General features: G+C 41.5%; 1 protein-coding gene across 1 annotated transcript in view; it reads left to right on the top strand.

Moving 5' to 3' along the window:
* The window catches only part of PDE8B (phosphodiesterase 8B), a 143,857-nt gene that overhangs the window by 112,560 nt on the left and 5,621 nt on the right, over window positions 1–25,676 (top strand). The window contains exons 11-19 of the mRNA XM_065406099.1: window positions 5,825–5,876; window positions 10,757–10,834; window positions 12,687–12,763; window positions 13,488–13,652; window positions 14,715–14,760; window positions 15,205–15,340; window positions 18,302–18,500; window positions 19,651–19,868; window positions 20,824–20,959. Of these exons, the coding sequence (XP_065262171.1) occupies window positions 5,825–5,876; window positions 10,757–10,834; window positions 12,687–12,763; window positions 13,488–13,652; window positions 14,715–14,760; window positions 15,205–15,340; window positions 18,302–18,500; window positions 19,651–19,868; window positions 20,824–20,959 (1,107 nt within the window). The remainder of the gene's footprint in view (window positions 1–5,824; window positions 5,877–10,756; window positions 10,835–12,686; window positions 12,764–13,487; window positions 13,653–14,714; window positions 14,761–15,204; window positions 15,341–18,301; window positions 18,501–19,650; window positions 19,869–20,823; window positions 20,960–25,676) is intronic.

Genomic DNA, 25,676 nt, shown 5'->3' with positions numbered 1-25,676 from the left:
GTTTGAACTAGAACATATCTTTTAGAAAAACATCCAGTCTTGACTTAAATATTTCCAATGATGGAGAATCTACCCCGACCCTTGGTAAGTAGTTCTAATGGTGAACTACCCTCTCTGAATGGGGCAGTTCATTCTTCTCAGCGCTGTTTTCTCAGTTCTTAAGTCAGACTCGTCTCTGCAGTGGTTACCCTAGGTGTGCATTTTTGAGATTTCTTCATAATTGTAACAGCTAGAGACTTATATTTGTTAAAATGAAAGCTGAGATTATGGAAAACAAGATATCAGCACCTCTCTAAAGCTAGCTAAGGCATATGGTCACATACTGGTTGTTTCCAAACCCTGGATATACTGCACCTAGTATGACTGGTGGTAAGGGGGCATGTTCAGTTAGCTTGCAGGCATGAGAGCAGGAACTTGAAGAAAGCTCATGCAGCTACCTTTTGAAACAGCAGTAACATGCATGGTGTAGTGTGGTGCCTCCAAGCTTCACTGAGCTATCTTGTCCTATGCAGACATCATGGCTCTGCAGATCTCCACTTATTTTTTAGTGCTGAGCTCCCTACCAGTGTGCCTCATATTGGTAGGTTTTTGTCCGATGATGAGGTACCTAGATTAACCTGCATTCTTTTACTTGCTGAGCTGTACAATAGCACACGGAATGACAGACTGGGGGATTATGGATATGTTAATAAAATTTGGGCCAGAACAGTGACCCAATATCAAAAATAAATCACTGGACTTCAGGGGCATTTGTTCAATCCCTGTAATCTAATTATGGTCATAAAGGGCAATTTGTTCCTAAAAGCAAGATCAGCAATTGACTGGGCTGCATTTTGCTGTCAGTTTGAGTCTGCAGTAACTCCACTGAAGTGGTCATAAGTCTATAATGTATGAATCCGTCTATAGTTCAAGCATAGTTCATGGTCTTGATGTCAAATGGTTTTTATTGCTGAGAGAGTCACAGATGAAATAAAGGCCTTTAATTATGGAATATATGAGTCATGGCATCTAGTCACATTATTACAAGGATGGTGTTCTGCGTAGTAGCTTGGATGGGTACCTACTTGGGGTGGCTAGCCCCACTCACAGTTTGCACCACTATTTACGCTCTGTTTTGTGCACACTAGCTCAATCAGAGCTAGAGCAGGTATGTCGCCTCATGCTGGGATTTACACCTTGTGACGTTTCTGGGGTACCCATGTTGTGAGGCATCTCACCACCACCTGCCCTTGGTGTGAAGCAGTCTTGTCTGTGCCAGCTGTGGTTCAACTCCCTGAAACCACCAGCCTCTGGCAGCACAAGCACTGACTTCCGTGTCTCCACAGACCTCACCCTCTCGGTGCAGGCTAGTGATAGGCACACACCAAACCCCAAGTCCTTGGAGTGGTCCCTGCTGTATGCAGCCCCTATCAATGGACGCACAGAAATTACCAGGTAAGCTGTCCCTGAAGGAATAGTGCGCACACACAGTTTGACTGGTACCACTCAGGATCAGGTCCTTTAGAACATCAGAACTCAAATATATTTATAGTGAAACAATCATAAGTTTATTATCAAGGATTACGTTTTAAGAGATGGTGAGTAAGGATAATGAGTGGAAACAAAAATGGTTACAGATATAACGTAAAACACAATCCTAGGTCTACGCTTATCAGTGCTTATCTTTCCTATTTAATAAAGTAGAAGATTTCCCCCTAAGGGTTAAACATTTGCAGTTTGTCAGCCTTGAAAACAGGACACCTGGCAACCTTAGCCCATTGTGAAATAATACAATGCTTAATTTACATGTCAGTTGCTAGATGGACAAACACTCCTGGTCTGAGTGAAAACCTATCTCTGCTGGTGACTCATACCTTGATACAGACACTCAGGATGTATTTTCAGTACATATACACAGCTCCTTAAATATCATCCCTACATACATCACACAATATTATTCACCAGCATGATCCTGGCTTTCGTTTAAGATCTTACACAACACTCTATGGATAAATACTATGAAAGCAATATGTTAGCTGTAGTGAGTTTGTCAGTCCTGCTAGGAGTTGCTGTTACATGACCGTGAATCCCTTGCCAGCTGGGATTCAGGAGTTCTGAGGGTGACACGCCTCCAGCTCCAAGTGAAAATATATCCTAAAACTGCTTGCATTTAACACTTCAGACTTTACACACAGACACACACAGCTCCTTACATTCTCATGCATTGTCCACTTTTTTAAAATGTGAAAATAAATTAAATTTGTTTTTTGCCATTCGTTACACTTCATCAGGGATGTCCTTGTAGATAGGTTTCTACGTGGTAGTCTCTAAGGTATGTATTTGTACACCAGACTTGTCACATATAGAAAAAATGTATGAAGGATTTGTGCATAGAAAACTGTACTTCTGGGTACAAGATTATAGTAAAGACTATAGTATAGTAAAGATTTGTGAATGGGAATTCATTACTGGTGCTTAAAAAGAAGCACAGGCTTAATACATGCTTTGTTGGATTGGGGCCTTGTAGTATACAGCCTGAGGTTTGCACACCTGCAAATTCCCACCTGCCTCTCCCCTAGCAACCAATTGGCTCAACATTAAATGTGTAATCTCCCTTGTTCTTTCAGGCCAGCTGGGGGGATTCTTGCCTGCAGGGAGAGGAATGGCTGAGGGAAGGGGGAATGTATTCAGAACTAGTATGTATCTTTTACTTGGGCACTGACAGCAATAGTGGATGGAGGCTTCCTATTAAACAGGGTGACCACTGAGGTGTCCCCCGCAGTTGTGCAGTAAAGACAGAGATGGTTAAGGGATGACTTGATCGCAATGTATAAATATTTGTATGGGAAACAAATTTTATAATTGAAGAGCCTTCGCCTTTGCAGACAAAGGTATAACACAGTCCAATGGCTGGAAGTTGAAGCTGGACAAATTCAAACTAGAAATAAGGTGCACGTTTTTAACAGTGAGGGTAATTAATCAGTGGAACAATTAACCAAGGGTTGTGGTGGAGTCTTCATCACTAGACACTTTAAAATCAAGATTGGCTGTTTTTCTGAAAGGTGTACTCTAGTTCAAATAGGAATGAATTCACCCAAATCCTATGGCCTGTGTTATGCAGGTGATCAGATTAGATTATCACAATGCTCACCTTTGTCCGTATAGTCTAGGAATTTGATTCCCTAAGGGTTCAAACTATTCCCCAGAGAACTTTCAGTTTGAGCCCACAGCAGCTGTTTTTGCACACACTATAGCAGTGGGATGTGCATGGTAAACATCACCTCGACATTGCGGTAAAGCTTGTCGAAACTCCTTCAATTATTTTTTTTAGCCAAAAAAAAAAAAGCCTCCTTGCCCCAGCAGAAATTTTTGTGAAAAACATTTGATAGTTAAGTATCTCAGATGCTTTCACTGATACATTTGACGTGGCATCATTTCACACAATACTTTGCCCTGGCATATTGCGTTAGGCCATAACAAAGATCTAACCCAGCAAAACATTCTTTGATCCAAGGATATCCTGTTTAGGCTATTGTAACCCTTCTGGCATTATTCATGCTGAATAACCACTGTGAAATAGTTGGCTCCTTGTAGCTGTTTCTGCCTCTTCTCCCCCGCCCCTTCTTTTCAGCATGGTGGATGTGAACGATTAAGCAGGCTCTATCCCTCATTTGGGGCCCAGTGCTGCCACCTGCACCCACAGAGAGTTGTACCTTACTACTCAAGTAGTCCTGTTGATGGGACTGCTCACTGAGGGCTATATGAGGCAGGCCATGTGGAGCCCAGGTGACGGTGCAGGCTACTCCTATAATGGTGTAAGCTATGTCATGCCCTTGCAGTACATTTTGTGGGCATAAGGCATGGGGATGGCTTCTACTGCACCCCCCTGGGGATGTAAAAGGGGCAGGTTTGACATTACAACCCAGAGGGGCCTACAGTGACCCTAGAAGTCCTTGGAAAAGTCTGCCTTCACTTGCATTGTGAAGCCTTGAGCGGCCCTGTCTCCTCAGTGTGGCTGGGGATGCTCTAGCACTGTCCTTGGGCTCACCAATTCTTTCCCAAAAGGATACTGAGGGTTAGCTGACCATTTGTGTCCTGTGTGAGCTGCCACATTCCTTGGTTCAATGCAGCTGGCAGGGCAAACTGCTGCAGCTATGTGGACGACACAGGTTAAAACACTTGGAATGTACATGCTACTAGCCTCTGCTGACCTAGGGAATGTGCAGTGTCCATTTGCATACCCCATTGCTTTCTTTGGTGACTCCTCCTTCATTTGTTTATTGCAGCGTGCTATGTCAGACACAGTATGCAGGCTGCTCAGGGCTAGGTGCAGCCCCATATGATTCCCTGTAACTCAGTGGTAGCAAGTCAGGTGACTTACCAACTCACTACCATAAACTTCATGCTCCTGCAGAACCTAATGCGTGGGCATAGGATGGATGAGGAGTGTGATCAGAGTAGGGTACTAATCACCATGAGCAAGGGTGGCAAAACTGAGCTCCTAGTTAGAGCTCTGTGAATAACCGATATTTTTTTTTTTTTTTGGTTTGCTGGCTGAACCAAAAAAGTGATACTGGGTGAATTTGTTTTGGGTCAAACAAGATGTTTTGGTTTTGAATTTAATCTTTTTAAAATTACAGTAAAATTCAAAATTAATAGTAGTTTCTAATCGAAACATCAAAATGTTTCATTTTGAAAACATTGACATGTTTTGATTCTTTCAAAAAAAAATTTTGAGGGGTGTTAGGGTGGGTCACCAAAAATTTTGGTGAATTCACACAATGTTTCAGTTAACCTGAATCTGTATTTTTGGGCAAAAAATGTTTTGGACAGACCACTTCACCCAGCTCTACTACTAGTGTGACTAGAGTAAAATACAATGTCCAACTATTATTTTAACAAGGGGCTTCAGCAAACTTTCCCCTTTAGTGTTTGATTAGCGACACATAAATAAGGTTGTGCATGCCTGTAGAGAGGAGGGTTGTGGGACTGAGCGATCTGTTCACTTGTTATCCCACTTCAACAAAAATACTTTCTAAAAACCATAACCAGAGAATGAGGCAACATGATGTGGCAATTACATTCTGTTAAGTCTGTTCTGCCTGAGAAGTGTACTTTATTCCTGGAAACATACAGAGCGTATTGATAATACAGAGTAGTGTTCAATTTGTGTAATTTGAAATCTGGTGTTTATGTGAAAACTTAGTAAGGGGGTGATGATAACTTGCCCAAGAAGAGAGAAATATTTTAAATACAGAGTGGAGCAATCTGGTGCACTCCAGTGGCAAAAAAAGACCTTAGTAATCTTACGATCAACGAGGATGATTAAACATTATCCAGGAACATGCAGCAAATTTCATCAGAATCAGGTAATTTCCCCACCCAAGAGATTTTTCACAAGGCCAGTGCATCACTGGTCCTTGAAAATGTACTTGCAAAATTGGTTTATACAGTACCAGGAAAGCAGTTTTTTAAATTACGGTAGAGTAAGCAAAAAGTACCTGATATTTTTTTTAATTTTTATTGCGGGAAGTCAGTATTTCAGGGTGACTGACTTAGGAAAACACAATTAAAAATGAATGTCTGCTCCCTTACAGTCGCAGGCATCAAACAGAGAAGCACTCATAATGCATAAAAGCACAACAGTATCTGTAATTTCCTATGCCGTGTGCTTGTTGCCTCTCACATTGTTGCTCTTTCTTCTTAGAATGCAGTTATATCTATAGAATCTTTTAAAAAGTATTTTTGCAAATAATTGAACAGACAATGCTTGTTGAGGATCATATTGAATGTAACCCTTTTAAATGTTTTCTTTTTACATATTTTACTTTTGGTACCACTTCAGCTCTACAAGATTCATCGTGATGAGAAGTATGCAGGAGACAATTCACAGGCAGGTTAGAATATGATCATTTATCTATATATGCTTCTTCATTTAAAAAAAACAATGAGGCCAGATTATTTGCTAGGGTAAATCAGTGTAGCTCCATTCTGTTCAGTCCAATGGGGTTACCCCATCAGAGGGGCTGGCCCATGACTGACTGAGGCCAACTGGCAATGTACTGCTAAACAACATGTATCACTTATAAACAAGTTTTGAGTAATAGTCCCCACTTTTATATTATCTTTATTTTATGGCATAGAGCACTTAGCCAGTGCTCAGAGTTAAAATACAACGGTTGTAGTTGTATTTAATAGTGGGTCAGATCTTTAGCTGGTATAAATTGGCATAGATCCACTGCCTGAACTGAAGGGTGCTGTACTGATTTATGCCAATGGAGGATTTGGGCTAATGCCTTCCAAGTAGGGTGACCAGATGTCCCGATTTTATAGGGACAGTCCCGATTTTGGGGTCTTTTTCTTATATAGGCTCCTATTATCCCCCACCCCCATCCCGATTTTTCACATTTGCTGTCTGGTCACCCTAAGTTAGGACCATTAAAGGGCTGGAAGAAAAGCAAATGGGTCACTAAAACTTGTCTATGTATGGCTGACTCTCCTCTAAAGAACCAGTTCTGGTGTGTTCTTGGTGTTGAGAATGAGATGTTGTTGAATACAGGACTGAAAGTTGGGAATTCCTGCTTTCTAATTCCTAATCTGACATTGGTTCCTTTGCTTGCGTTTCTTAGGTTTCCTACCCCATGTCATGTTGTTTGGTTACAAGACAAATTGTATTCATTTTAACTATTTTTCAACTTTCCTTTATATCATTTAAGGACAGTTAAAATTTACTAGTGAATGAAATGTAAGATGCATTCATTATGCAGTTACTTGTAATTTCCATGTAAGTAAGTTACATACATAAAAGGTTGTTACAAGGAGGAGGGAGAAGAATTGTTCTTGTTAACCTCTGAGGATAGGACAAGAAGCAATGGGCTTAAATTGCAGCAAGGGTGGTTTCAGTTGGACATTAGGAAAAACTTCCTAACTGTCAGAGTGGTTAAGCACTAGAATAAATTGCCTAGGGAGGTTGTGGAATCTCCATTGTTGGAGATTTTCAAGAGCAGGTAAGACAGGGATGTTCTAGATAATATTTAGTTCTGCCTTGAGTGATGGGGACTGGACTAGAAGACCTCTTGAGGTCTCTTCCAGTCCTAAGATTCTGATTCTGTACATATACTCTCCTTGCAGAAAGTCATCATGTTCAAGTTCTCAGCCAAAAGTTTGCCACAGAAGTTATTCTATGTATCCCAGTATCCGGGGGAAGTGGGAGAAGGAAATAAAGCTAAGACATTCACTTTTTCAGAAAATATGCACTGTTAGGTAATAAAAGTACTTTATCTGAGGAGGAAGGGGCACAAGAGCAGTTTTTAGGGTTGTCCTCTTTTATTGATCTAAATGATCTGCCATTTTAAACAGATACAGCTTTCTTCCTTTTTCTGTTTGACTCTCTTAGGTTCTTATACTTCCCCCATCATCAGAGTTTTTGGGTGTAGTATCTAAACCTGTCCTGCCCCAAATCATGGTGTAGTGTTGCTGTGCACTGTTAAATAGCTCCTGTGTTTCATTTAGAGGGTCACTATTTTCCAGTAGTGGTTGAAGTGATCCCTTACCTACCTTTTAAGGATGTCTATTAATATTTGTAAAACACTGAGATCTTTATGGTGTAAGATAGTAATAGCAGTAGTAAAACTGTGTGCAATTTCCTGTTCCTATTACAATCACTGCCATAAAAATGATTCATGTTGTGTTATGCTATTTGCTCCCAACACTATGTTCTTATAATAAATGGCATCCTTCTTTTCCACCTTTCCTTTACTGGCTATAGAATCTGGGAACAGGGGAAGATGGGAATACCTGTGATTCAAATTGCAGAATGCTGAAATGGTCACAATGTTACTGTTTACTAGTATATTTTACAGCTTCTATGATAGATTTTGATTCCACCCTCTCAGTGTGACACAGAGTTCAGTGAGAACAGGAAGGCACACTGCATGAAGTCATGTTGGTTATTATGGAGTGCAATGAAAATAGAAAATCTTGATGTTGTCATGATTCATTGAAAATGTATCTACAGTAGGAGACCTTCTAATCACCAAGTCATAAATAAATCTTCATCTCAATGTTCAACAGAAGTTTTCTATTAAAGTTGTTGCCTTTGTATAAAATCTTCTTTATGTACTGTATCTGCTCATGCAAACAAGACATTGATGGTTCGCTAAAGGCCAATGCTGGACAGTCTTCCTCCACCAAAATTGCCATTGCATCTCAATCTGGACCTATAACATCATTACTTATTCCACCCCAGGACTTCACCACACAGCAGTCTCTGCTGAGGTTCTTGTGACCTCAACAAGGGTCATCTTGCTCTCTTCATGTGAGCACCTACTTCATTCTTCTAGAAAGCGAGACTAGTGCTTCAAACTCACACACCTCCTTGCAGTGACTTTATTTTAAGTTGCCTCTTATTTCTTGCTTTGGGATGTTTATGGTTATGTGCCAACAAATCACACTTTTGACGCATAACTGTACCTTAATGATATTCCATCTCAATATTTAGCAAACTTTTTAAATACGGAATTAACCTATTAGCAAAGACTTTAGTTCAGTGGGGGTAAGCGTAGAGTGCCTGGTTTCACTCTTCGTTTTTTAAAAAGTGTGGGTTTTTTGTAGCCATTCAGTCTCAGAATCCCCCCTTTCCCCTGCCTCTCCATGGTGGTGGTTGGGTTATATGCATTTGGTCAGAATACAACATAGGGCCAAATACATCACTAGCTAAGCAGTCTCAACTCCACTGAGTTTGCTAGTTGCTCCTGCTAACACCAGTGATGAATTTGACCATTATTTGATTATTTATTTACATTTTGTTAGAACCTGAAGGCCTCAGCCAGGCCAGGACCCCATTGTACTAGGCATTGTACAAACATATAGTAAATGGCGGTCCCTGCCTCAGTTGAGTTTACAGTTTAAGGCCCCAGTCCTGTACAGGGTTGTTGGATACATGCTTGAGCTGAAGCATGTGTGTCGTCCTGCTGAAGTCAATAGGATTACTCAGATGTTTAAAAATAAGCACTTGCATAAATCCATGCAGGATTGGGACCTAAAGACAAGACTTAGCAGGTGGGTGAACAAACAGGTGGGGAGAAGGGATGATAGTATAGCTGCATGCACAATTTGTAGGTGTAATAACCCAATCAGTAGCAGTCATCACAACCAGTAGCAAGAATGTAACAGAGGAGCTGGGATCTTGATCCCTTAATGCAACTCAGTAAATTCAGGAAAGTGGCTTTCAAACTTTCACCACTGTGTGGAATAAGATAAAACCCTGTCACCTTCTTGTACAGGAAATTTTGGGATTTTAAAGTAACCTTGGACCTCTAATGGGGAAAAAGCTACTCTCAGGGCTTGTCTACACTTGATATGCTACAGTAGCAGAGATGACACAGTGAATACACTACCTACGCCAACGGGAGAGGTTCTCCTGTTGGCATAGGTAATCCACCTCCCGAGATGCAGTAGCTAGGTCAATGAAAGAATGCTTTCATCAACCTAGTGCTGTCTACATCGGGGTGAAGTCATCTTAACTGTGTCACTTAGGGATGTAGATTTTTCACACCTCTGAGGGACATAGTTGGGTTGACCTAACTTTTTAGTGCCACTGAATCACAACATCTAAAGAGCATTCTTAAGACAAACTTTTGATCAATTTTAGTCCCTTTACAATATTTACTATATTTATAGTTTACATTATTTTAAATTCTAAGACATTTTAGTAAAATCATATACCATTAAGCTTCCAACCAATAGTACTGTGTACATTATAATATTATAACATTATACTATTGTATGTTCACATTAGATGCATACCTCCAGCATCACATGAAGTTAATAAATATCAGTTTAATGATGGTCCTAATCCTTTAAATTATGATTATCCTTTATGAACAGTTCTCTTTGATCTGTGACTGACTGGCACGTTTGATACTACAATGATGGGCATTTTAGAAATATGTATAGATGGAAATTATTTTACAATGTAAGGTCAACTGTGGCCATGTATCTGAAAAAAAAAATCTAGAATTTTACCAGATTACCCTTTTGAGATTATCATGAGGCATGTAAAGTGCATCTGTTTTATCTGACTATTTCTTGGTCTGATAGATGGGGAATTTTCTCTCTTGTCAATGTCAGGAATAGTGGTTTGGTTTGTAGCTAATTGCTTGGCAGCAATTGACTTGATTGTTTTTAATCACTGTAACTCTTTTTTAATATAAATACTCAATGAAACAAAAAAATGTCCAGCTCAGTTCCGTGTGGAGAGGCAGGACAGTCTTCTGGTTAAAGAACAGAACTGGGAGTCAGGAGACCAAGTAGCTTGTCTTTCGTGTGCAGCAACTTCCTGGTTGATCTTGGGCAAGTTACTAAGGGCCAGATTTCAAAGGTATTTAGGCACCTAAAGAACCAGATTGACACCTAGTGGGATTTTCAAAACTGCATAAGAACCTAACTCCAATTGATTTCAATGGGTATTAGTTGCCCTGAGCAAGATTTTAAAAGTATTTAAACCGAACTCCCATTGATTTCAATTATTTTATAAACCTAGCCCCTGGGCAATTTTGAAAATCCCACTAGGCACCTCTCTGCATCTTTAGGTGCCTAAATATCTTTTAAAAATCTGGCCTTACTCGGTCTCTGCATCCATTTATCTGTATAATGGAGCTAGCAATATCTCCCTACCTCACAGGGGGCTGTGAAGATAACGAGCTTTGGGATTTTAAGATGGAAGGGGCAGTAGAAGAGCAGTGTATTTATTATTGTTGTCATTTTATATTTCTAGAATCCCAATCCTTCAGATGCAAGAACAGGAGGAAAGAATCAATTGATGTCAAATCAATAACCTCTCGAAGCAGCGATGGTAAGAAAATAGAAATCCAGAAAGAAAACAGTTAGAAATATAGAAAGCAAGTGACCTGAGCAATCAAAATATGGAGTTAAACAGGACAGATGCACTGAACAGCAATAGCATTCTTCTGAGCTACTGATGGAGAGACACACCCGTGACCTTTGACATTTCTTCCAACGTTTTTGTTATCCATTTATGTTGAATTGTGAGGTACTTCCCAAAACAGCGGTAGACACTAACTTTGCAGTATGATGCATGATCATGTACAGCCTGCATGAAGGTGAGGCGTGGCTGTGCTGCAGCAGGGGTAGGAGGGTTCTGGAAGAATGCATGATGGAGTGCCCCCTTTGAAAGGAGGCAGCTTGTGCTCCTCCTATGCTTGTTCAGCTTCACTGGCCAATGTGGGGGCAGGGGTGGGGGCCTGTACTGCTACTGGCTAAGACTCACTCCTTATCCCATTTGTGGCTGGCTGCTGTCATGGGATGCGAGGATGGTGATGCTAGAGGCTTCTTTCGCCATTTCTGCTCATTTGCACACAGTCCCAAGCAATCCTAGTTTGCAGAGAGCTAAGAGCCTGGTTGTGGTCAGGCAGAGTCTGAGGGTTCAGGGTGTGAAACAAACAAAGGGAGAGTTGAAAGAAAAGGTAAACTGAATTAAGGCTATTTTAATTCTGAAGGAGAGTGTCCACACAGGGATTTAATGTGGTTTTAACTAATTCATTAAAATTTACAGCTTCAGTTAACTCGGATTAATTTTCCTGAGTATTCCCATGTAGACAAGCCCCTAATAATAGGCACCAATGTACCATATATACTCGATCATAAGCCGGTTCGTTTATAAGCCGACCCCCCAAGATGGATAAGTAAATATGGAAAATGTTTATGAACCATTCATAAGCCGACCCTATAATTCAGGGGTTGGCAAACTTTGGCTCCCGGCCCATCAGGATAAGCTGCTGGTGGGCTTGTTTTTATCTCGAGCGTCTGCAGGCACGGAGGTAAACCTAAGTAAACAAAGTGTCCCGGCGCACCAGCTGCTTACCCTAACGGGCCGGGACAGCAACTGGTGGGGAAAATGTTTTGGGGGGGTGGGGAAGCTGGGGGTCAGGGGAGTAACCCCTGTGACCACCCCCCACATGACCCCACCCCTAGCCCAGGACCCCCACACTCTCCCCATCCCATCCCTTCCCACCTTATCTGGGGAGGGCCAGGGGAGGATGTCTCTGGCCTGGCTGGAGCTGCTCTGGCAGGCTGGGCAGTGCGGCCGCAGCCTGCTCCGGAGGGCCAGACCAGGCGGCACGGCCGCAGCATGTTCCAGCGGGCTGGGCCGGGCGGCCCGGCTGCAGCGTGCTCCGGCAGCCGAGCGGCGCAGCCACAGCCTGCTCTGGGAGGCGGGGCCAAGCGGCACAGCTGCAGCTGCTTCGGAGGCTGTGGGGAGAGCAGCATGGCCAGAAGCGGAGAGACTCTGGCCCCGCCTCTTCCCTTCTGGCTCTGCTGCCTCTCCTTGCTCCCTCTGTTGGGGGGAGGGGCTGTGTCCCACCTCTCCCTCTCTATACCCGTTCATAAGCCGACCCCCTTCTCTGGTGCTTCCCTTTTTTATAAAAAAATTCAGCTTATGAATGAGTATGTTCAACTGAATCCGCTGCAGTGATGGTGCTAGTGACTGTTGATAGCTTCCTGCTGGACCCTCATGTGCAGGGGATTAAGCAACTTCGAACCCCTGGGCTAGCTAAGGGTATATTTTGTTAGAGACTGTCGTTGGGAATGACCTATGTGCCAGTGACTCATAGGGCTCTCTCATTTAAATGTGTTCTGTGTTATGTGCAGTGTCAGAATCTAAATCTGTATATTTTATGCAAATGCAGCGCCAAGCTTACAGAATCGTCGGTATTCATCGATGGCGAGAATCCACTCAATGACAATAGAAGCACCCATCACAAAGGTAAAAAAATGTGTCACTGACTGCTACTGTATGCCACAAACTCAGGGTTTGGTACTATCTTTGCAGAAAAATATGTGGGTGTATTTATAACAAAGGGATTGTAGAAATTGTGTGTCTCAATTTTATTTACTTTGTTACAAATATCCTCTTTGGGGTCTCCTTCTAAATCATAGCCATGGGATAGAATATCTGTGTGGTCCCTGTTTTCTCTTCCTTTTATATTGAGAGCCATTTAGAAAATCCTAGCTTTGCCTCCACAATCACAATGTTTGAGCTCTGGCCTGGATTCTTTATCTGGAGACCTGTATAGTCCCATAGTTTATTGGGTCTCAGTAGTCTGGTGGCATTGCCACCCATTAGCCTGTCTATAAAATACCTTGGGCCCAGACACACAACTTCTAATAAGGATGCCTAGGCTAGGCATTCACACCTCTCTTCACTCAGGCTCCTGGTCCCCTTAGTTCCTCAGTAGGTTTCTCTTCACCTATCTGCTGTTTAAAGCAGCAAAACAATAGAATGTAAGGGGAGGGAATTCAAATTCAGAAAATCTAGACTCTGGTTGTTTATATAATATACTTAGTATTTGGGGTGACCATAGGACCGCTACAAAGTGTGAAATAACGAAGTATACTGAATGCTGTCACTGTAAATGTTGTGGGGATTAAGATTTTGTAATAATATGAAGGGAACAATCTGGTTTCACTCTTCCCTCCCACCCCCTCAGGTTATTAACATTATCAATACTGCCCAGGAGAACAGCCCCGTCACGGTAGCAGAGGCTTTGGACAGAGTTTTGGAAATCTTACGGACAACAGAACTTTACTCCCCTCAGCTAGGTACCAAAGATGAAGATCCTCACACAAGCGATCTTGTTGGAGGTCTGATGACTGTGAGTAGGAAAAGAAAATTTAAACACACATCAGCTAACTGATCTGACATCATGGGTATCTTTCTTCCACCACTGGGGCAAGGGAATCCCTGCTTCCATCTGACTGACTGAGGATTCATCAGTTATAGTGCCTTTACCTTCAGGGGGAACAGGGCCTACAATTCAGCTTTACCTACTTGCCTTGCATTTAGGCCACACCAGTGAAGTTGACCTGAGAGGCACCAGTAAGCATGAAGATTGTTACTATTGCTGTTTTTCAGTCAGTTGGCTTGGAAACACTGCTACTCTTACGTGAATAACTCTTTAGTTCCATTGGAAACTACATATATTGATAACCTAATCGGTAGTATCCCAAGTTCCTGAAAATTTTTAAGAACGAGTTACCCAATCACTGCACTGCAATTAAACTGAAGAATTATTATACACCTGACGCAGTTAATGACTACACAAGAGTTGTAAAACTAAACTTTGACCTACTAAGGAGCCCTTGTTTCAATCCTTTTATCATGCCCAGACTGCCCTATACACCAAACCTGCACTGGATTTTCATAGTGGAATATCTCAAACCCTCTTCCTACAAATGCTGGTCTGGAGCCCCAGAATGGGTCGCTTGTGGAAATAGCATAACTGAAATGCAAAACAAGTGAAATTTGTGAATTTCAATTTAAAAAAAATCATGCAACCATCAGTGAAAAGGGGATGAGAGGAGGCCATTACATTGTTGACCAAAGAATACCCTTCTAGAGACCTCCTACCAGTGGTATTCAATAGTCTGAGTGTCCCTGCTTTTAGACCTGTCATTAAAAAGGAAATCTTGCAGTAGCAGTTACCACTTTTATCAAACTTTTCAACTCCAAGAAAGTGGAGTTGGAGCTTCTAAGTCCCTTGGTAGTTACTTCTACCTCTATATTGGAAGACTGAAAACAAGCATGCTGCTTGAGGCACTCACCAAAACATGACCAATATTTTGGGTACTCAGGGCTAGTTCCTATGGGGAAACAGTGTAAAGCGTTCTTTATACTTGATAATGGTTTCCTACAACTTATAGAATCTTTATTTCAGGATGGCTTGAGAAGACTGTCAGGAAATGAGTATGTATTTTCTAAGAGTAAGTTTCCATGTTAAACTTTTTTTGCCTGTGTTGTGTTTCATTGGCTGCAAACATTGATTTAGAATTCCAAGCTAGTTTGCAGTTTGATTTTGTCTTTGGAAGTGGTTTTCCCAGTAATCTGAGAGCAAGTGTTAGAATGTCTCTAGTCTGGAACTGAAGCAGGTTCAAGTAATCAACATCATGTATCTGAGAAATGTAGAAACCAGACTGGAAAAGAATTAAAAAGAAAAATATTAATTAAACAAATATGACCATAAAAAGTTATCATTTGATTTGTTTGCTCTTCTTGATTTATGTCTAAACTTATATAAAAACTACAGTACTTGAAGTTATTTCTAAACTTGGTGTCTTTAGAAGTAATTCATTTTTAATAAGGATCCTGCAAATGAAATAAAAAAGTTGTAAAAATCCATAATTTATTCCCAAATTCTCTTTTGACAGACATGAACCAAAGCCATGGTCACCTTTCAGTGCCAATTACCGTCAACGATGTACCACCTTGTATCGCACAGCTACTTGATAATGAAGAAAGCTGGGACTTTAATATTTTTGAACTGGAGGCTGTTACAAATAAAAGGTACAGAAAGCCGCCACATACATACGCATAAATGAAGCTGTCAAGTGAGCTATGTCACAAAGGAACCCTGTGCGTTTCACTATGTATTTTGCCATAGGTCTTTCAGAGAGACCCTCCCTTGTTGTGTGTGTTGACCTGTTTGCAAAGTAGTACAGTGACAATACGCTGTTTTCAGAAATCAAGTACAGCTGGCCAGAAAGAGTCTGTGTCCATGCTAAGGGTACAGATACCTCACCCTGTCAGTCTCGTCTTCATCTCAACACCCACAGGCCTACAGGATTCTTTCCTCATCACTTGATCTTGTCCCCTACCTGCTCCAATTCCCTCTCCAAATAGACATTCTGTTCGGAATACTCTGCTGCCTTTACCTTCTAGATGCCCCCACAGAATCCTTTTTTACCAACTCTTCCACAAAGGATTTTGAGGTGTATTTTGTATCTGAAGGCTGCTCATGGTGCTGCAGGAAACAGCAAACCCCCATTAGAGGAGGCTCTGGGACAGGTCTGCGTTGGGGGTTTAAAAAAATAGGTGGAGGGGAGCGAATGGTACTGGGCCCAATAGATTAATAGATTTTAAGGCCAGAGGGGGACTATTGGATCATCTAGTCTGTATAACACAGACCATGCAGTTTTACCCAGCTAGCCCTCTAGTGAAGCACAAATTATTCGGCTCAATAAAGGATGCCTTCCAGAAAGGCATGTTGTATTAACTTTGATAGACTAAATGGGCCCAGAGAGTCAAAGGTGTTAACATGACCCTGACACTGTACAACAATAAACGGTTAAACATAGCTCAGGGTTTCAGGGTCAGAGCCTCGGCCTACCTAGTCCCATGTGAAAACACACCATTAAACAGCTTTTTAATCTTTCATTACAGAAAAAGAAGGAAAAAACTGTTAAAGCATTTCAAATGTAAATTATTATGCAGGTCTTTCATTTTAACATATCCCTGATTCCCATTCCCTGAGCTGTACAGAGTTTTTAGAAGGAAACACATCCCCCATCTGACAGTGTCTTAGGTGGTGTTAAAGATGGTAAAAACTGTCCTTTTTTGGGAGAAAAGGAGAAAGTTAGTGAAGATGAGCTGCTGTTGCTGTTGAAGTCTGATCCTGTTTCCAAGAAGATAAAACAAGACAAATACTCACAAGAGGGAAAAGAACAGCACAGAAAGAAAATGTAGCTTCTATCTCTGGTGCTGACTGTCACTTGCAGCATTGCTGCTGGAGAAACACAGTCAAAGCACATGGTCTTATTAGCCCCTTGATGACCTGGCAAACTGGTAGTGGTGTTGGGCTGGTTAGAACATTGCTTTTAGCTGCCTCTCTGGTCACAGGCTTACAGCAATGCTGCAAAATATACAGTCTTGGCCAGCTAAGTCAGACTCTCTTATTAAGCAGAAGGCAAAAGGAGAGGGATAGGAAAGAGAAGAAAAAAGGTGCGGAAGGAAAAGGACACAGTGGGGGAGGGGGCAGGAATCAAAGTCTCACACCCCAAATGGTGTTCAGGATCTAGCCACTGGGTAGTTAGATCCTGTACAGCATATCCCTGGCTCCTTCTTTCTGGCTGATCAGGTCATTTCTCAAGATCAGGATGACAAAGGCCCTATGGTGTCATAGTGGGTCTCAGGAGATAGTGAGGGTGCCAGCTATGATGGTTGAGCTCCTTCCTTCCTGTATTTCTGCCTCCCAGACAGCCAGCTACTTTTATTTTAAGGACCCCAAAAGGGAAGTGATGGGTGAAATAGCCCTTGTCCACCAGTTCAGCCTGATTTTCAACACCAAGTTTGGTCCATTGGTTTCTGGTCCCACACTTCTCTTGTTCACGAGACTTAATTCAGCACAGTCCTTGAGTTATATCAGTAGGCCTCTTTGTTTGGATTAATTCAGAGTGTCTCCTTTTCCCATCAACGTTTGTTATAAACTATTGTGACATTCTATAAAATGTTATCCACATTCCCACAGTTAGGCTTATGCTTTGGGTAGGTAGGTCAGGCCCCAGTTATTACAATAGGCATCCAGTCTTGATTTGAAGACCTCAAGAGATGAAGAATCCACCACTTCCCTTGGTAGTTTGTTCCAGTGGTTAATCACCCTCACTGTTAACAGTGTGTGCCTTATTTCTAATTTGTGTTTGCCAGGCTTTAACATCTCATAATTGGTTTCTGCTATGCCTTTATCCACTAGATTAAAGAGCCTTATAGTTGGTCCTGCATCAATACAGTAATTCAGAAGCTGAGCAGTGTATGGGGCTTCCATGCTCCTCTCCCCAAAAGTGGTCCTGTCCTCCCAAAGCAGGCACAATTTATGCATTGGATATCTCATCAGTGTGGTCCATCATCTCTATAGGGAAGGAGTGGCTTTAGGCTCCAAGCTATTCAGAGCAGTGTTGATAAACAGTATTGCCAACCTCAGGCATTTAAAAACCATGAGTCAGATCCCCCAAAATAATGAGATTTTAAAAAAAAAAGCAGGGTTCTTTTTATTTGCCACTGGGTTATGAGCTGTTAGGATACGCTTGGGTCATGTTTTCAAGTTTCTTCTCAAAGACCATAAGGATTAGACTTTTCATTTAAAAAAAAAAAAAAAAAAAAAAGCTGAGATTGTCACATAATCAGAGGACACCAGGGGCTGGGGTTTTAAGAAAAACACCACGAGACTCCCAATAAAATCATAAGAGTTGACAACACTGTTTACTCTGTGATGCTTTTCATAGCAGATTAAATTAAGTCTAAAAGAGTGACAGAATGGGTAGTAAACTAACTGCTGGTTGACCAGAGCCTTAAAGAATCATCATCATGTGATAAACTAAATGGTCTCTATTTACACTTGTTTTAAAAAAATGGGAAGGTGCCCAACAGGAGACATGATGCACAACAGAAATTGTTAATTTGTTTGCATGCACGTGTATGTTTTTTCTACTTTGCTACATTTCCATGATTCTTGTCTCCTTACTTGTTTTCCAGGCCATTAGTTTATTTGGGTTTAAAAGTTTTTGCCCGGTTTGGGGTCTGTGAATTTTTAAACTGTTCAGAAGCAACACTACGAGCCTGGTTCCAGGTGATTGAAGCCAACTATCATTCCACCAACTCGTACCACAACTCCACACATGCAGCAGATGTTTTACATGCTACTGCATTCTTTCTCGGAAAGGAGAGAGTTAAGGTACAACTTCCATTGTGAATTCTTTACTTTGACCCTTGAATAAACACACTTTAGGACTAATCAGATTATTTGTTCATTAACAGATGTGTCCATGACAGCCTCGTGTTACAAATAACCTATTTGTTACTTGACAGTCCCACAGTAGAGCTGGGCATCTTTGCAACCAGTAGATCATGCTCCTAGCTTCCCATGTCTGCTCTAACCTTTGAACCTGCAGTGTTTGCTGACACAAGTAATTTCTCTGAAATCCATAGGACTATTTACGTGAATAAGGAAATTAAACAAATAGGCTTTGCAGGATCACACCCTTCATTAGCAACAGCTGTAATCTCTTCAAAATTTTGCTGGGGAGGGTGTCAAGAGATGTACGCAAAGATATACGCGATAAACCTAGGTTCACACAGAGAGAATACTGCTCAGGAGTGGTAATGGCATTATTTTTTCTCCAGGGTTATTTTAGGAAATTGAATGCTATAAGGCTTCTAGTGTGAATGACCTTGCCAATCCCTTGCTTCTAGAAACATTTCTTTATTCACAGAAATGTAGCTGAAGCACTTATCAAACAATCTGTGTTTACCCTTTGAAAAATGGCATCTTCAGCCATTTTTCTAGCAAAAGGAAAAAGTTAGTATTTGGTTATCTGGTTTCCTTACCCCAAAATATATTGTAGTCATATGGTCAAAATCAACTGAAAGACAGATGCAGAAATTAAATTTTTAAATGGGATTGCTGCATCTCAGTTTACTTAAGTCAATGGCAGAAATATGATATTTAATTCTTCGATGGAAATTGTAGAACATGAGTATTTTGGTCTGTGCATGGTGCTTTGCAAAACACAATAGAAATCCTGCCGCAAGGTGCTTGCCGTCGCAGACAGACATGCTACATGGCACAACAGCTCCAACAGAAGAAGCTGCAGAGAGATCACTGGGATGAAGACACAGTAGAAAAGCTGCATGGAAGAAGTGGTTTTGAGATGGGGAGAGGGTACTCTTGGCACTCAGTGAGTGGGAAGCTCACGCATGGAGAGAAGGCCTCTGTTCTGAAGAGCTTACATTTGAATTCCGATATTTACCTAGTGATGTTCTAAAGATTTTATTGTGATTACTTACTACGTGATGAATAATGGTAGTTTTACTCTTTCTTGCAGGGAAACCTCGACCATTTAGATGAGGTGGCTGCATTAATAGCTGCCACGATTCATGACGTGGATCACCCAGGACGGACCAACTCTTTCCTGTGCAATGCAGGAAGTGAATTAGCTGTACTTTATAATGACACTGCTGTATTGGAAAGTCACCATACAGCACTGGCGTTCCAGCTCACAGCTAAAGACAACAAATGCAACATTTTCAAGAATATTGATAGGTTAGCTTGCTGTGTTTATTTTATTCCTTTTGCGTACACTGAAGATGCCACTTTTGTTTAATATAGAAAATTCGCAGAAAAGCCTTGATCACTTCTAGAACTATACAATAGACAATTTTTAAAAAAAATTTCTTTCTTCCTCATGTCAGCATTCCAAATGATATGTTTGGAAATGTAAAGATGTTTCATATTTTGTGGAATATGGTATTACTTAAAAAACCAACAGACTAGAACTCCAAGTTAATAGGAGGGGTTATGGAAATATATTGTTACTATCCCTGGAATACTGAATTCTGTGTATTGATTACTCTGGCATATGTATGGAATGAACCTAACTTTCATTATTTAAAAAGATTTCTATGAGTGCCCTGGTGACTTCCTGTTCCTGCTTATTTCAGACAGATCCTTTACCACATCCCTTTTGAGGTTATGGCATCTTATGAATGACTTGTAATTTTATTGATTTAGTTTTAAGTTATGTAAAATGTCAATAGGCCACTAAAACCCCTGCTAACATGAATGCAACTACAGTCTCTGTTCTGAGGCCTGATCTACACTGGGAGGGGAGGGATCGATCTAAGTTATGCAACTTCAGCTACCTGAATAAGATCTACTCACCGCGGTGTCTTCACTGCGTTGAGTCGACTGCTGACACTCCCCCATCGACTCCGCCTGTGCCTCTCATCCTGGTGGAGTACCGGAGTCGACAGGAGAGCGTTCGGGGGTCGATTTATCATGGCTAGGCCAGACGTGATAAATCGATCCCCACTGGATCGATCGCTGCCCGCTGATCCAGTGGGTAGTATAGACATACCCAGAGTTGCTTTCCAGTTAGTCCATTTTATGTTTGATTTCTGTCTCAAAATGCTTTTTGTGAATGTTGTGAGGAGATCAGGAGAAAGACAGTTAACTCTGGCAATGGCCCGCATGAGTAAATTTCATTTTTCTCTTTCAGGAACCATTATCGGACATTGCGCCAGGCTATTATTGACATGGTTTTGGCAACAGAGATGACAAAGCACTTTGAGCATGTGAACAAGTTTGTGAACAGCATCAACAAGCCTGTGGCATCTGAGGAAACCAACTCAAATGTAAGATAAGTCAGCTTGCTGTTCTGAAGGACTTTGATCTGTTTAAGCATCAAGCAAACATTTAAATGTTGTTTTCATTGACTTTTATATTTATTTGCACTGTGGCAATGCCCAACTGCCACAATCAACATCCTGACACTATGGTGCTAGACACAGTACAAACACAGGAAAACATAGTGCCAGGCCCTGTCCCAAAGAGCTTAAATCATCTGATGTTGTAGGCCATACTTTCATAGAAGATTAGGGTTGGAAGAGGCCTCAGGAGGTCATCTAGTTCAACCCCCTGCTCAAAGCAGGACCAACTCCAACTAAATCATCCCAGCCAGGGTTTTGTCAAGCCGGGCCTTAAAAACCTCTAAGGATGGAGATTTCACCACCTCCCTAGGTAACCCATTCCAGTGCTTCACCACCCTCCTAGTGAAATAGTTTTTCCTAATATCCAACCTAGACCTCCCCCACTGCAACTTGAGACCATTGCTCCTTGTTTGGTAATCTGCCACCACTGAGAACAGCCTCGCCCCATCCTCTTTGGAACCCCCCTTCAGGTAGTTGAAGGCTGCTATCAAATCCCCCCCCCTCACTCTTCTCTTCTGCAGACTAAATAAACGTAGTTCCCTCAGCCTTTCCTTATAAGTCATGTGCCCCAGCCTCCTAATCATTTTCGTTGCCCTTCGCTGGACTCTCCAATTTGTCCACATCCTTTCTGTAGTGGGGGACTCAAAACTGGACACACTACTCCAGATGTGGCCTCATCAGTGCCGAATAGAGGGGAATAATCACTTCCCTCAATCTGCTGGCAATGCTCCTACTAATGCAGCCCAATATGCCATTAGCCTTCTTGACAACTGTTGACTCATATCCAGCTTCTCATCCACTGTAATCCCCAGGTCCTTTTCTGCAGAACTGCTGCTTAGCCAGTCAGTCCCCAGCCTGTAGCAGTGCATGGGATTCTTCCGTCCTAAGTGCAGGACTCTGCACTTGTCCTTGTTGAACCTCATCAGATTTCTTTTAGCCCAATCCTCCAATTTGTCTGTCACTCTGGACCCTATACCTACCATCCAGCATATCTACCTCTCCCCCCAGTTTAGTGAACTTGCTGAGGGTGCAATCCATCCCATCATCCAGATCATTAATGAAGATGTTGAACAAAACTGGCCCCAGGACCGACCCCGGGGCACTCTGCTTGATACCTGCTGCCAACTAGACACTGAGCCGTTGATCATTACCCATTGAGCCCAACGATCTAGCCAGCTTCCTATCCACCTTATAGTCCATTCATCTAATCCATACTTTTTTAACTTGCTGGCAAGAATACTGTGGGAGACTGTATCAAAAACTTTGCTAAAATCAAGATATATCACGTCCACCGCTTTCCCCATATCCACAGAGCCAGTTATCTCATCATAGAAGGCAATCAGGTTGGTCAGGCATGACTTGCCCTTGGTGAATCCATGTTGACTGTTCCTGATCACCTTCCTCTCTTTCAAGTGCTTCAAAATTGATTTCTTGAGGACCTGCTCCATGATTTTTCCAGAGGCTGACAGGTCTGTAGTTCTCCAGATTCTCCTTCTTTCCCTTTTTAAAGATGAGCACTATATTTGCCTTTTTCCAATCATCTGGGATCTCCCCCAATCGCCACGAGTTTTTAAAGATAATGGCCAATGGCTCTGCAATCACATCAGCCAACTCCCTCAGCACCCTCGGATGCATTAGACCCGGTCCCATGGACTTGTGCATGTCCAGCTTTTCTAAATAGTCCTTAGCCTGTTCTTTCACCACTGAGGGCTGCTCACCTACTCCCCATACTGTGCTGCCCAGCAATATTTTTATACCCCTAATCATCTGTCCAAGCTTCCACTTCTTGTAAGCTTCCTTTTTGTGTTTAAGCTCGCTGAAGATTTCTCTGTTAAACCAAGCTGGTCACTTGCCATATTTGCTATTCTTTCTTCATATCGGGATGGTTTGTTCCTGTGCCCTCAATAAGGCTTTTTTAAAATACAGCCAGTTCTCCTGGACTCCTTTCCCCCCTCATATTAGCCTCCCAGGGAATCCTGCCCATCAGTTCCCAGAGGGAGTCAAAGTCTGCTTTTCTGAAGTCCATGGTTCAAAGTTCAAAGCCTTCCTAACTGTACCAACAACATTTGGGAATATATCCATATGTGCATGCAAAATTCTACATGCTGAGCAGAATCAGCATTTGTGTGTAGTTATCCAGGTCAGTTTGTGTCCCAAATGTGGATTTTTACATGCATTAATAAAGGCATCTTCAGACTTTACATGTGCAATTAGAAAAGCTTTTGACAATTTGGCCTTAACTATTTTAAAATGAAACCCGTTTCTGGAACCTTTAAGAAAGATTGAATAATTCTCACTTTTTCTTTTTATCATTCTGTTTTATCATTCTGCCAGAGCCCACACCCCAACCCCCCTCCCTTTAATCATTCTGTCTTTGTTCCCCTCTTTTGTCGCTCCTAATGGTCACCCTGTGCTCCTTAAGCAGCTGCCGTCAGTTTCTTGACAACATCTCTTGGGATCAGTTTTATGCTCTGTGCTTTTTGACTGAGTGCTCCAGGTCTGGTGCCTCTTATCCCTGTTTGTCTCTCCTCAAAGTCAAATGTTTGGTTTGTGTCCCAATAATTAACTGCCACAAAGTTCCTCAAAACAGTCTTAGCCACTAAAAAAAATCTACTTAAGCCTCTGCTTAAAGAAAATAAGTGTATTAGGATTTTCTCAATTTTTCTATCAAATCAAAGGTAAATGACACAAAAAATACATACCTAGGTCTAAGACTCCCCTCACCTTCCTAGGTAAACACCAAATGCTCAGGAAATAAATGCTCACGTCTTTAGGCTTCTATGCTTCAAACAAGCTCATATCAAGATTTTTCTGTGTTCGCATACGGGTATGTGAATTTACTTCTGGTATTAAGTGGCTCCTTTGTCTGCCGGTTATATTCTTTATACCCTTTGAAGGGGCAGTTGTGAGAATGCATTAACACATTCGCTATGAGGTCATGGGATTTTGGACAGTGATTTAATCTCTCTCTCCCCAGAAAATGTGGTATTTTCCAAGTTTATTAAACTTTGTCTCTTTTGTTCGGGGAGGCAGTTGTCCTTCTCTGGTCTCTTCTTATTAATTTCAAAGTTCCTTTACTCTTGCAAATAAAATTACCACCAGCCTTTCCTACAGACAGTGGCTTTCTCCCCAGGACGGCATGGTCAGATACATGTAGAAAGATCTAGTTTAATTGTTAGACAATAGGCAAATCTCTCTTTCAGAGTCTTAAAAATCCCCAGCTGCTCAATAACATGAGTAGATAGCAGATATGACTTTTCCATAGATAGTATCCCATCTGCAGTAAAGACCCTTCCCTAACTGCAGGAGTGTAACTGACAGAACTGGGGGGGGGGGGGAGAGGTTTGTGGACCACCATTTTATTGCTGTTTACCACTAATCCTTCCCACTGTACTTTGTCATGTTTATAGGAAGAACAGAAGCCCTTTGTATCTGTAAACTCAAGAGGAGAGAGGAGATTACACCTAACCTAGTGTTTCCGGAAGGATAGCACCCACCACTATACCTAGGCGGTTATGATAACCGTACTCCTTACACTCTTACCTGTATCTGGCTATTTCATATCTTTAAACAAGGAACATCTGCTTCCTCCATTGTTTCATGGAGGTGTGGTGAATAGCTGGAATGGATTTTTTTCAGTTGAGGAGTGTCATTTTGTAGTAGAATTTGGATGACTGAATGCAATTTGACAAATTAAGACCATTCTTACATTTCACGTTTAGGAATAAACCTCTTTGCTTGCCATCTTCAGAGTTGCTGCATAGATTGCTAGGCATGGTACGCTGGGGCGTGGGCTTTGGCCAGCCTCCCACGTGTAGAAACATGAACGAAGTTCCACAGCCTGCATAGCTTCCTTAGAGATGAACCATAGTTCTGAATGCAAATCTTGAGGCTGTAGCTCTCTGCGCTGGCTATTCATTATTTAAGCTGGAATCATTCTGAAGTCTTTCAGGAGTAGATCCATTTTCATATATTTTTTTCCCCATTTTTAAAGCTTTAATGTTTTCCAAAAATTGAGTGCCTCGTGAATTTGGATGCACAAGTCCCACTGAATGTCATTGTGCTCCTGAATCCCTGAGGTGTTTTTGAAAGTCTCACATTCCTGTACTAAAGGGATTTAGCACTTACTGATGTGCCACTAAATGTTTTTCATACATTCTTCTTCAATCAGCATTTTTAAGCTATAAAAAGCATTTCCTCTGATTGATTGACTCTCCTTTATTTTACCAGTTTATAGCAGAGACTATTGTAAAATATACAAAGACTTGGAGTAATAAAACTGCAACACAGAAAAGAGTGATATTATAGGCTTTTTTTCCCATAGCAGTAGTTTGTTGTAGGTATTGTTAATGTGCCTCTTCCTATTTTTGATCTTTAACAAGTTAGGAGGAAGCATTAATTTGGCAGCTCTTTGTTGGGAAACCTATGCTGAATAAAATTAACTGTTAAATATTGAGAGAAGAGTAATGCCCCAATTGGTAACAGTCACTGCAAAATATTTCCTCATAAACCACACAGACATTAATTTCAGCACTAGTGATAAAAAGTATTTATCTTCAATTTTTGACTGAGTTGAATATAGTGGGAGAAGGGAGGACATAATTACACAAATATATTACTTTTGTGAGCAGCATTAATACCA

The sequence above is a fragment of the Emys orbicularis genome, chromosome 6, assembly GCF_028017835.1.
Source record: "Emys orbicularis isolate rEmyOrb1 chromosome 6, rEmyOrb1.hap1, whole genome shotgun sequence".
Lineage (NCBI taxonomy): Eukaryota > Metazoa > Chordata > Testudines > Emydidae > Emys > Emys orbicularis.
This window is presented reverse-complemented; position numbering and strand designations above follow the sequence as displayed.